General features: G+C 40.6%; 1 protein-coding gene across 1 annotated transcript in view; it reads right to left on the bottom strand.

Annotated features, from left to right (window-relative positions):
• Positions 1-12663, bottom strand: part of EPB41L5 (erythrocyte membrane protein band 4.1 like 5) — a 57584-nt gene that overhangs the window by 16768 nt on the left and 28153 nt on the right. Inside the window, exons 14-17 of the mRNA XM_081006534.1 lie at positions 12537-12564; positions 11220-11262; positions 10839-10954; positions 34-206 (exon numbers count right to left, since the gene is read on the bottom strand). Coding sequence (XP_080862660.1) covers positions 34-206; positions 10839-10954; positions 11220-11262; positions 12537-12564 — 360 coding nt within the window. The remainder of the gene's footprint in view (positions 1-33; positions 207-10838; positions 10955-11219; positions 11263-12536; positions 12565-12663) is intronic.

Below are 12663 nucleotides of genomic sequence, written 5' to 3'. Positions count from 1 at the left end.
CAATAATTCCCATTCTACCAGGCATTTCCTTACCAACAGGATCCGCCTTGTCGGAGGGTTGCTCCTTTGTGCCAAGAGGAGTGAAACCAAGCCCTGTTTGTTCCAAAGCTTCAGCTGACCCTCCGGAAGGAGGAAAATCAGTAGTATTGTCAATACAAGTTTCCAACAATTCCTTGTTATCCAGTAAATCAACAATCAGGGGCACACTACATGGGATATGAAAAGGAAACAAGGTTTTAGGCACAAACAATTCAAAGCAAGCTTCTGCAGCAAGGGTGGGGAACTTTAGGCCTAGGAGCCTCTTAATGCAGCCCTCAGGACAACCCACACCGTTTTTGATCTAGGCCCTCCCTAAGTCCTTTTGCTTTGCTGGAATGAAGTCCTTGAACTGAGACAATGCCTCTTACTTGCCTGGATAGAGAGATGAGTGCTCAGAAACCTCTGACTTCTGCATGACTAGAAAAGAGAAGGGTCATATCCATTCACCTATGGCTCTGCCCCATCCACCATGCAGCGCCCCCAAAAGTTGCCAACAAGGAAATATGGTGTTCAAGCTGAAAAAGGGTTCCCTCCTTCTGCTGTGTGCTATGCAAGTACAACTGCAGGGCTCCTTAAGCTCCAACCCAGCATTAAAAATAAAATTAAAAAATCACAGTGTATGGATTGGTCAGGCATTTGCATGTGCTTTTAAAGATTTCTGTAAGCTACCTTGAGAGGGCTTTTTCCTCCAGGCAGAGTATAATCCTTTAAATAAATAGCATAACACCGTGCTATCTATGACTGAGGCCCTCTCAGATATTACACAATTATTTTCTAGAATGTGAACATTCTTGTGGTACCCACCTTTTCCTGTTAGGCAAACCACGAACACCTAAGCAAGTGATTATTTGCATTTTTAAACAAAGCACTCCAATTTGGCAACCACTGATGTGCGCTTTTCCTGATCTGTAATGAAGCTGGCATGCTAATAATGCAGATGCTTTTTCACAGTTGTTTTTAAAAGATCTGGATACAGATGGCAATCTTATGTAATTAATGTTGTCCCAAGACGTCCATACACACCGCCCAGGCTTGCACCCTGGAGAGATCACTTTGGTGCTGCTAACACAGCAAAAACAATGTAGGAGGCAGTAGTTACTGCAGCCACAGCCACAGCTGTGATTCTCTGGCAGTTTGGCTTTGCCGCCAGAGGTGCGCTCCATTGTCTTTCAAGATAGACTGATGCCAACAACAATAATTCTAAGAAATAGAATGGAAATGTTCTGTTCATCCTTCTTACAATCTTTAGTACACAGCACTTCTCGTTTACTCTTCATGTCACAATAATTATTGCGGTAACATCTTTCACTTCCATTTTCCTGCAGCACTCTTCCCAAATACACATGATAAAACACCACCCTTGCTATAATACCCTCCCCCAACCTAGACTGAGAAAACTGCAACCTTTGATTACATTTCATGATGATCATCTCATGAAGTTACCATGTATCAAAGAAAAACCTTCTTCACTGACTCTATTTGGCTGTTCAGTTTCTTCATATAACAAACAGCTAAGGAGAGCAAGGGAAGGCTCAAAACTCTATCCCCTGGTGTGGGGAAGCTTTGGCTCTTCAGATGTTCATGAACTACCAGCTCCCACCACCTGTGGTCATTGGTCATGCTTGCAGTTAAGCAATGTCTGGAGGGCCAAAGGTTCCCTACCATCTGTCTCTATGCCCTCTGGTGCATGAGGGCAAACTTTTAAAGCAGGGAGATCCTGTACTCATGGAGTTTCCCCCCATGACTTAGAACTTTGATGATCCAGGGTTCTAAATCTTATGGGAAGCCAAATAGTACAAAAGGTTCCTGTTTCAGAAGCTCATTCTCCAACCTGCAGAAGGTGGGGAAAGAAAAAGGATGTGGTTATGCACTGGAAGGGGTGGGCATGGGTGGGCATCCCTGCCATCTTAACTTTTATTTTTAATGGTTGCTTGACCCAGTTTACCTGCGCATGTTGCAGTGCAGCAGCAAATGTCAGATCTACTCACCTGCTGTAGATCATTATGCATAATTCATCTGTATGTCCCACCCACCCAATTTCTCCACTTTTTAATAGCACAGAGACTATACATGGCATACAATCTGTGGGCAAAGGACTTGAAAAAACCAGTAATTGCTGGTATACAAACTAAAGCTGATAAAAAGCACCCCCACCACTTGGGACATCCAGAAGCAAATGCAACTTGTGAACCTGATCTCTAAGAGACTGGAACATTATCTAGAGCAGCTTACTCTCATACTTCCAGACCCTCTAAGCAACAGGACTGCTATTATGTCTGCTTTAGGTTTGGTTGCCCCCATCCACTTTAGTTCTGATACTAATCACTATTTTCAGAAACGCCACTGCTCTGGAAACAAAACATGTACACAAAAGATGCAGCCAAGTGTCATCAGAATATTGATGACATGCCAACCCAAATCTCTAGTGCAATTCTCACCAAAGCTTTGTGCAAGTCTGGGGTGGATAACTTGCAGATCTCAGCCACATTTTATGTAGGTGGGGAGTAGGGAGGGAGGAGACCCAGAGGGTGGAATGGGAAAGAAGTGATGAAGAGAACTGCTGCTCTCCCATAGAAAACAATCTAAGAAGTTAGGCTGCTTTATTGATTTCACTGGTTCTCAACTTCCATTTCATTCGTTGAGTTTCACAAAATGGAGATTAATACATTACCTTGTAGTGCTGTGGTTCCCAAACTATAGTGCACTCTCCCCGCAAGAGAATGCACAGTATAGTTAACAGGGAGGAGAACATCCTGTAGCCGGCAAAGATACACAAAGTGCTATGCTAACCATAATGGTGTGTGTGAGAGAGGGAACTTCTGACCACAATATCTGCTTCTCATCATGTCCACCATGGCTGGCTGATATTAGGAAATAAAACGAGGTGTGATTTTTCTAGTACATTTCTAATACCATGGTTGAATTAGTGCCCCGATCCACACATATAAAGAGGTATGCGCCAAAGAGATGGCTGCCGGTGGGTTTTAAGACTTGGGAGGTACAGTACGTTTAGAATGCACCCTACTTAACAAATGTTGAGAAAGTATTCTGTGCTGTGCGCACAGGCTTCCATTCAGGATGGGGAAATGATGTGTTGTAGCCTCTAAGGTTCCTATGTTTCACAATGTCTCCCTCTTTCAATCATAACGATGAGCAGTTTGCAAGTGTGTACACAGCCACATCACTTAAACTGGCCTGGGCAGAAGGCAGGCAAAAGCATCAAGTGATCGCAGCGGGCCCATATTGAGATCCAGAAGATTTTGGGTCAGCTCAGCCCCCTTCCTGGAATGCTCCATTTAGGGATTGTCTGTGTGCTTCCATAAGTAGAGATCCCCCTAACAAAATGGAAGAGGGAGCTCCGCACAGGCAGTGTAACACTGAGGGCAGAGGGTAGCAGGATTTGGGAGAGGGACACATTTTTCTAATCCAACCCTGCCCTGTGCTCAGGGTAGCAACCTCTAGGGGCTGGCAAAAAGTGAGGCTTGTAACTGACTTGGCTTAGATGCCCTGGACTCCTTTTAATGTTTATTTATCTTTAAGCAAATAACCACAAACGAAGTGCAGCTTGATAAAGCTGGTTATTTTTCAACTTTTGTTTTTAAGCTTTGTTATTGTTTAACTCCAAGCTTCTCTAATCCAGAGCAATCATTGCTATGCATCATCTGACATTTCAATGGAGTGACTACAAATAAACCCTCTACAACCCTTCTAGGTGGTTTAACATTGCATCTATGCAGTGTAAAGTAGAGCTGTGCCAACATCTGTGCCCTCCTAATTTTTCTTCCCTTGCAAAAGAGGCTTCTCTTTTCTTTAGAATTTTGTTGGTGCAGGACTGAATTTAGTTTATTGTTGAAAGCTGGCTTTAGTTTTCTGTGTTTTTCTTTATAGTAAACATTTTTCCAGTGCTCTGCAGCCTCCTAGATGCCTGTGCCTTCAAATTAGAAAAGCTCTAAGGGATGAATTATCTAATGTCATGGACTTCAAACTGACATGTGGGAAGCTGGGAAGGCTGCAGAACAATTTTTCTTCCAAAGAAGATAAGGGAGTAATGAAGGAGATGTAAATGGCTCATGATTCTCAGCCCCTGAGATTGCAGGGAGGCACCTCTTTGTTTTTGCTGTTACTGCATTGTTGAACTAGCATTTTCGAAGCAGAAGAAAACTGGTCACATGCAGCTACATCATACAACCTGAACTGGTCACACCAATAAGGATACTGGCAAGCTGACATGCTTTTCCAGGAAACACAATTGAACAGGTTTTTGCATTCAAGCAAAACATCTCAGAAAGACACTCTCAGACAACCTACTTAGAGGTCCTTCAGGTTTCCTTAAAAGCTTTTTATTTTTAATATCAAAAGTATAATTCTATTTAATATCCAGTTAGGCACATTATTAAAAGTGCAGAAGAACTAAAAAGGAGCAGCCTTCACCTGCCAGTTGCCATCTCCTCTATTTTTAAAAAATATAAAACAGTTAAAAGATCATGTCAAGCACAATTAAACTGCTCATGGTAGCTATGCTTACTTGAAACACTTTGAGAACAAAATATAGTTTCTATGGTTAGAATATGCAGCTTTGTTACAACCACCAAGGAAGCTATTTAAACCTTTCTTCCACTAAGAAAAAACTTAAGGTATTTTCTCTTAAGTGGAAAGAGAAATACCTAGAAAGCTATTCCTTCATATTCAGGTGTTTCAGCACATAGGTTAATTATTTTTAAAAGATGTCTTCTCCTGTCCTTCAAAGTTCCAGGGTGTCACAGGGAACAATCAAGGCTTCCTAAAGGTCAAAAGTCCTACAGGTCAGTCACAGAGGTTTGGACACCAGAACCAAAAGCCTGTCTGTACATTCCTGCATTCTTCACATTGCGGTCACGGACAAAGTCACGGTAGTGGTGTCTATCCACTGAGTGGGCCGAGGGTGGGGACCACGCGTTCCATGCACTTCCACCACGTTGACAGCAGTCACCAGCATCATGGGGCCTGGATTGGTTTGGGGAATGGGATGAGGCACAGTTAGTATCTAGACACAAATGAGGAGAGAGAATGGAAGGAGCAAGAGGTAGCTGAGGAAGTGGCAGACTAGCGAGAACAAACTTGTTTAGCAGCAAGCACAATGCGTGGTTTAATGAAATGAAACTGTGGACTGTCAAGTCAAACCCTCCACGGCTGCTACGACGTCATGCTGGTTTCAGGGTGACCAATGCAACAGTTAATTTGAATACTCCCCCACTTTTTCACATGGCATCTACTCCATTCAGAAAATGAAATTAGAAATGAATGCAGATACCTATCCAGCCCACTGGCTTATCATGGTTTACTATAATATGAATGGCTATAGATTTGCCTAAATGTGCAGGCTTAACACTATATTCCTTCTTTAAGCAAAATACCTGATAGGCACAGCAGCGATAAAGGATTTAAATGACACTGTTAAACATTTAGGACAAACATACTATTCTTAACAGGAGAACTACTTTGACGTATCAGAAAATAGTTTTTGAGTCTGAAGCAAAGAAGAATGATAAAGAAGCTCACCATAAACACTGTGGCCCAGTTCGCATGACTAGTTTCTGAACAAGTCAACTTCAAACCATGATTATGAAGTTTGCGTGTGTAACTAATTACTGTATTGTTTGTTTTAAACCAGGACCTCTGGTTCATATGCAATGGTAAGCAGCAAAGATAACACAGAAGAAGTCCTCATCCTTGCCGCACAAGTGAGGGGAGGGGGAAAATGCAGAAGCCTGACGCTCTGAGCTCAGGAAGGCTTATCCACATAATGCTTAAACCATGGTTTAACATGGCATGCGAACATGGCCAGGAAAAAACAAGAGTATTTCATGCACATGTTATTCAGAATTAACTGATCTGGATCCTGCTTGCTTGGCATGGTTTCTGCCATTTTTTCTGTACCCAAATTTCATTTTAGGAAATTGCAAAATCAATCTTCTTAGATATGCGCAATTTTCAACATTAACGCAGACACAGTGTGTTAATGAATGAAGCTGTCCTGGACTTGCCCAGTTCTGATTAGTGCATGGTCTTGGAAAACCATCTTGTTATGACAGAAAATCTTTAGCGCTTCAGAAAGAGGAAGGGCTAGTTTTTTCTCCTCCGCTCTACTGCTAATTAATGCCTATGAGCATAGCTGGAGTTGCTCCATATTGAAGATATCTTGGATACTTGGTTCCTTAATATTACACATCAAGGAAGTTTGCTTTTTAGCTGGATTCAGAATCACATTCTTTTATGTTCTGAATTCCAAATTTCCTAATAATAAGTATTTTAAAATTAACTGCATTAATGCATCTATAGATCTGAACTTCTACACCTACCTATTGGCATAACCACTGATTTTAAAATGGAATGAAGCACTTCCCAAAAGCTTAGTGTGTTCAAAGAAAACTTAGGAAGGCCCATTTTGGATGACAGCAAAAGATAACTATAATGCCTGTGGGGGTTTTGACCAGGAAACTGCCTAAGAATGCAGGAGATTAGTAAAAACCTTTGCTTGGCTTCCTGTCTCCCACACTTACTCCTACTAAATTTGATCAGAACACTTGATTGAATTGAGTGTTGCTGCCAAAGCCAGCTAAGGAAGGCAACTCAACTGAACAAGACTTTTAGAATTCTTAAATCCGTCAATCTAATAATTAGTAACAGTCATAACTATTATTTTCAACAGTACCATGCCACTTTTGGTGCTACTGTATACACGAGGGGAGTTTTCTCAGGGTTTTTTTCTTAGATAGTTTGAGTATCTGATAGTCTTTGGCTGGTTTCTGGAGTGTGTGGGTGTACGCATGTATATGTGTGTGCTGAATATTTAACCATATTCAAAGCTTGTGCCCTAAAGCCTGTAGTTCTACTGACAGTACAACAACTATCCAATGAAGACTGGGGGAAAGCCTATCAGTATGGTTGTGAGACCGCTACTGATCAACTTTTCCATTTTGGAAAATACAGTATGACAGTTCTGTCTGTTGTAATGTTCCACTAAAATCGCATCACTATGCAATCAAGCAGCATCGCAGGAAGAATATGCACATCAGAGTAAAGGAGATTTGAAAAGCATGCAAGATACCAAGCCTATTGCAAAGAAGCCTTCTTTAGAAGCAATTTCAAATCAAATCAACTCCTGTTTCTTATGTTGAGTATCTGGTTCATTGCCGTATGAATTAAAACACCACCTTTATTTTATGAACAGCTCATCATAATCATCATAATGGCTGCCAGCAATAAATTTCAGGGTTCCAGAGTTTGTGGAAGTCTTTGCATGTACAGCTACACAAGGCCCTACTGTTAGCCTAGACTAATGTCTATTAGCCTAATGGAGGGTAGGAGTGGAACTTGGAACATCTGGGCAGGTCTGCTCAAGATGGCCCTATTCTTTGTTCTCATGGGAGCTGGTAATCCCTGAAGATGGATCACCAGCACCTGACATCCTAGCCCCATATCTGCTCTGTTCCACTATCAAGGCAGCAACAAACATGTTTAAAATTGAATGTGAATTTGAGAAGACACAGGCTGCTCATTCGCCCCTTAAACACAGAGCAAGATTTCAATAGTGCCTTATGATCAGGAATTAACCTTGACAATCCTGTAAAACCTAAGTGCAAACCTAACTTTGGAGTTTACACTGAATATCCTTGTCTTCACAATCAATAGATTAGGAACCTCCACAATAAAAAATGTGAACTCATAGTAAACTCTCTGAATGGTGTTGCATTGCTTATCCTTTTGAGTGGCACTGTCAGCACTGCAGCTCAAATTATGTCTAAAAATGACATAATGAAACACAGCCACGTTTCCATACATGCAAAGAACCATTCCTTTAAAAATGTTCAGATCCTTTACCAAATTAAGAAGTTCAATGCACCATAGTTCTAACAATTTTGAGCTTAAATAAAAATTCTCTAAAGAAGGCTGATGAAGTGAAAGGAGCAAGACCAAAGCCAAGCTGTGGGACCAGACCAATTAAAAGGGATAAGAGGTTGATGCAGGAAAGCCCCATAGGCAGCATCGAGACATTCAAGTCGCTCTCCTCCAAGCAGAGACACACATTCCATCAATGCATCCAGCTTAATCTCATTCCAAACTTCAGACTGAACGCAACACACTTGACTGACCATACAGCTCCAAACAATTCTTTACTGCTTCCCCTTCCCCTGACCCCTGAGAACAGCAGCACAACCTGTTAAAATGCACACATACATGCCGAGTTCATGTATAACATTAAATCATAGTTAGAAACAAGCACCTGTTTAATGTGAACAAGCAGCATACTGGGGCAGGATTCTCATGAGTGTCCATTTTACTCCTCTCCCACTGCTGCTGTGCTGTTCCACCATTAAACAAAACCAGATGTTGGCTTAGTGCTGTGCAAGAACCATCACTGGTGGCTTACTATGAGGAGTAAGCCAAAAATGAGCATTTAATCTTTGCATTAAACTAATGTTTTAACATCATCTGTGAACTGGGCCGTACCATGCAGAATAACAAAAATGTAGGCTGCTTGATGAATATTTAATTCTGAAATGGAAGAATGCAGATTTCCCCACAAAATCCCAAGGTGATATAGGATCTACTCAATATACTGCCCATATCACATACTGGGCTACTGTTGAAGCGAACTTACACCTGAAGTTCTGAACACATGGTCCATGTTTTCCTCCAAGGGCCCAGAGCCAGTATAGGCACACAGGGCGAGGATAAACAGACAGGTTGTGTGACAAGTTTTATCGAACATGCACGTCTGCTACAGTTAAAAAGTTCTCCTTGTGCCACTAAGGTCTGGAATAGACCACTGCAACACATGGATGGAAAAGCTATAATATCCAGGGGTTGATGGAACAGGAACTATGGTGAAAAACAACCCTTTCTTATTTATTAAGGTTTCTGTAGCTCGTAACAGCTACCGTACTTCCAAAATGGTCCTTTTTTACATAGCAGTGGTATAGGAGTGTGTAGCCCATATGTATATCTAGGGCAACCAACTGTACCTGCTATAATTAATTCCTTCTTTTACACAGCTATTAAAAGTGCAGGCACTCTGCTGTCTTTTGTATCTGACCGCCCTATTGACTCATATATGCCTATTTTACAGCAGGCTCTTGTGGTGGGAAGCCAAATTGGCAATTTCTCTCAGTGGAAGAGATGTGTATATACTATATGTGATTATACACACTTTGAAATTTTAATTAATATTAATGAAGGGAACTACATGTAGCAATAGCCTTAATTGAAGTTACCACACACTTACTTTTCTTCGCAATTGTACTGGGTATAAAAAAGGGAAAACCTTTCGAGCAATATGATGCTGGACTGCAACTCCCATCATCCCTGATCACTGACTGTAACAGTTTGGGGTAATGGGATTTGGAGTTTAACATCATCTGGAGGTCCACAGCTCCCCACCCATTTTAGAAGGAGAACGGGAGCAAATTGAAGTTTTCCAAATTCTGCATTTCACAGCACAATCACTGCTGTGCACATTTCTAAATACACCATTTATATTCTTAGAAGCAGCAACTCCTTGATAAATCGCTAGAAGGCTGCTAAAGCATAGTCAGAGCTGTTTGGAGCTGGAGTCTAAAGACCACACACAAGAATGTTACCAAAAAGCATGTGCACAGCAGTTATACTGAGCTTATGCAAGACAGGCCATCATACCAATAAGGCAAAACAGAATTTAAAAAATAAAGTATCACCACCTTACAATCACCACCAGTGGGAAGGAAGAAACTGACAGAGCAACCAAGAGCTCAAGAGAAAAACCTCCAATTTCAGACACTGGATAAATCAAGGGCAAGAGAAAAGAGAAAGCACCTTTTGATTATGTTTTTGATCATAGCTCAGAACAGCTTCAAGATATAAAGCCAAAGTCAAGAGCATTTTTAAGTCAACAGATACAATTAGCTAAGTTTGCATAAAAGACAAATACATCTGAACAATTAGGACCACAAATTAGCGATACTTGCTGTATCACTGTTATAACCACTTCGAAGTATGTTTCTTTACAATTAAATAGCATACAAATTAAATGAGATCAAATAAATAAGTTGTACAAAAGCAAAACAAATCAGATTATGATCACATGTCAAAGGTTCACTGCATGGATGGAACAGCCTAAGATAAATTTTAAGTCTACTGCATTGTAATGCTGCAGTTTTTCAAAGTGTCTGAGAGAATTAAAAGTTTTTCTCCAAGATTAAATTGTCCCCTTTGAAGCAAAAAGTATTTTTGAGCCAGAATGGGGCTGAAAGCTAAGTAATATGGTCTTATCTTGATGGATAGCCAGAGCCTGGACCATCAGGAAAAGGAATTTAAATGAAATACAAGCTCTTATTTGCAACCTTTTCCATTTTCTTAAGTGAACCCCTCCTGGTCACTGCAAAAAACAAACCAAAAACCAAAAACCTGCAGCTGTGAAGCTTGATGGTTTTATAAATTTTTTTGAAGAAAAGCCTGCAGTAATGAAAAGTATGGCTTTTCTCATCTGGCCAGAACTTAGAGCACAATCCTGGTTGAAGGACAAGTCATTCAACTCACTTCATTGCGGGAGCACATAATGAGGGTGCACAATAGCAAGGTGCTACCCAGCAAGACTGGGACTGCAAATTATGAATTGACAAAGTATCCAAATTAGGCTGAAAAGAACAATCTATGACCCCCACAACAATATATTCTTCTTAGAAGACACAAATATGAACAATATCAGTTGCAGGAAAGATATGTGAAATGACCAATAACTCATCATTTCCAAATCAGAGCAAAGTGAGACCAGAGTGACGCACCATTTCTTGTCTTGCTGGCTGGTCCCGGGACTCCGTGGGAGATTTTCTATTTCAACTAAGACTGGCCCAGAAGGAACTGCTGTAACTGAGGGTAGGGCGGGCATTGCACTCCAGTTCTTGAAAGACAAAATACAAAGCAAAAATGTAGTTTTGCCTTCATTGGGTTTTTTTAAGCCTTGAAAATGAGAACACAAGGTTTTCTACTTTGGTTTGTAAATTTTCATATTAGCTTAACATTTATGGCCAAGAGAACCAAATGATCCAACTTTCCATTTACTACAGGTTCTAAATTCTGAGGTCAAGGCAACTGCATTTGAGATTAGTTTACTTTTGACGCAAAGACTTAGAAAAATGTTAAGTAAACAGCTTAGACAAACTTACTTGCTGTGATCCATTATTTTGGCTGAAAACATTATTTGGAAGGCTGAAATGGGGGAAAAAACCAATAGTTTAAAGTTAATTTATCAAAGATCAAACTGTTAGGATTTTAAGGCTTATCTGGGTCTGCCAGCTCCAAGTAGTATCAGCAACAGGGGACATTAATAAATAAATAAAACTGAGGCCAAACCAGCATTTTCTGTATTTACATTTGTATGTATAACTTGACTCCAAAGCAGCCCTTACTTTGACTGTTTTACACTAAGATCTCACACATATGCTGGACTTTTTCCTAAGCCATCATAATCCATATGAAGTTCTGGTAGGCCGAACTTATCAAGGCAAATCTTATCAATCAGGGGTAGGAGTGCAATAAATCAAAGCCAAATTTTCAACGATGGTAAGAGTGAAATACTGAGCCCTGATGCCTGGAACCAAAACACATTAATTTATCTTATCTGTGTATGTTTCCAGTTCCATCAAGGCATGGTTGTTGTGGTTTCCACATGAAGCTAACTTGCACAGATCTGTTAAGTCAAACACCACACCATAAAAAGCAGGTATGAAAGAGCACTTCTTTCAACAACAGCAAAAAATTCATTGCTGATCTAATAACTTTCAGTGAAACGACATACATCTTTTAAAATCAATTTTAATCAGCAATGTTAATTAGCATGCATAGTCAAACATAGAATTGATTAGCTCTAGGGTGAACATACCATGATATCCTAATACCACCATTAAAAATAAGTAGAGGGAAGATGGCAGACTCCCATGAGGCTACCTACCTCTTTCACTAACTAAGAAAAGGAGTAAAAAAATAAGTACAGTAGGATCGCATCTTGTGGGGGGGTTACACTCTGGGGGATAGCATGTGAAGCCAAAATTGTGTATAGTCAGAACAAGCCCAGTGTGACCCTGCCTACATTTCCAAAGCCAGCACACCAAACAAGCTTTGCGTACTGGGCACTGGGAGGTTGTGGACTCCTGGGAAATCTTGCAGGGTTATCCCAAGGTCTTGTGAGATCTCCAGAGTCTGTGCAAGACCTTCCCAGAGCCTGGTAAGCAAGGCAGAGCTTACAAAGCTCTTTCCATGGCAGGAAAATGTGGCATGGAAAGAGCTTTTAAGCTCTCTGCCTTGCATGAGTTTTACTGTTTAATTTGAATGGTGTCTAATTCATGAAAAAATACGTAAGCAACAGGAAAGGGGCTTTTAACATATTATCAGAGAATATTCCTGATAATCCTATAGAGATGACCAAGACATATTCATGGAATAAATCTTTACTGTGGAAGCCTAATGCCGACAGGTCCTCTTACCTAGTTTCTTCAGATTTATGAGTGTTTCCTGTAATAAAACAAAAAAATTGTCCAATATATCAATTACACAATATCAAAAAGCTTGCATTATTTTTTTCCAAAGATACTTGTACAAAGTGTTAGGGAC

This window comes from Podarcis pityusensis (genome assembly GCF_964106645.2).
Source record: "Podarcis pityusensis genome assembly, chromosome: 1".
Taxonomy (NCBI): Eukaryota; Metazoa; Chordata; class Lepidosauria; order Squamata; family Lacertidae; genus Podarcis; species Podarcis pityusensis.
The sequence above is the reverse complement of the archived record's forward strand: the minus strand, read 5'-3'. Positions and strand labels throughout refer to the sequence as shown.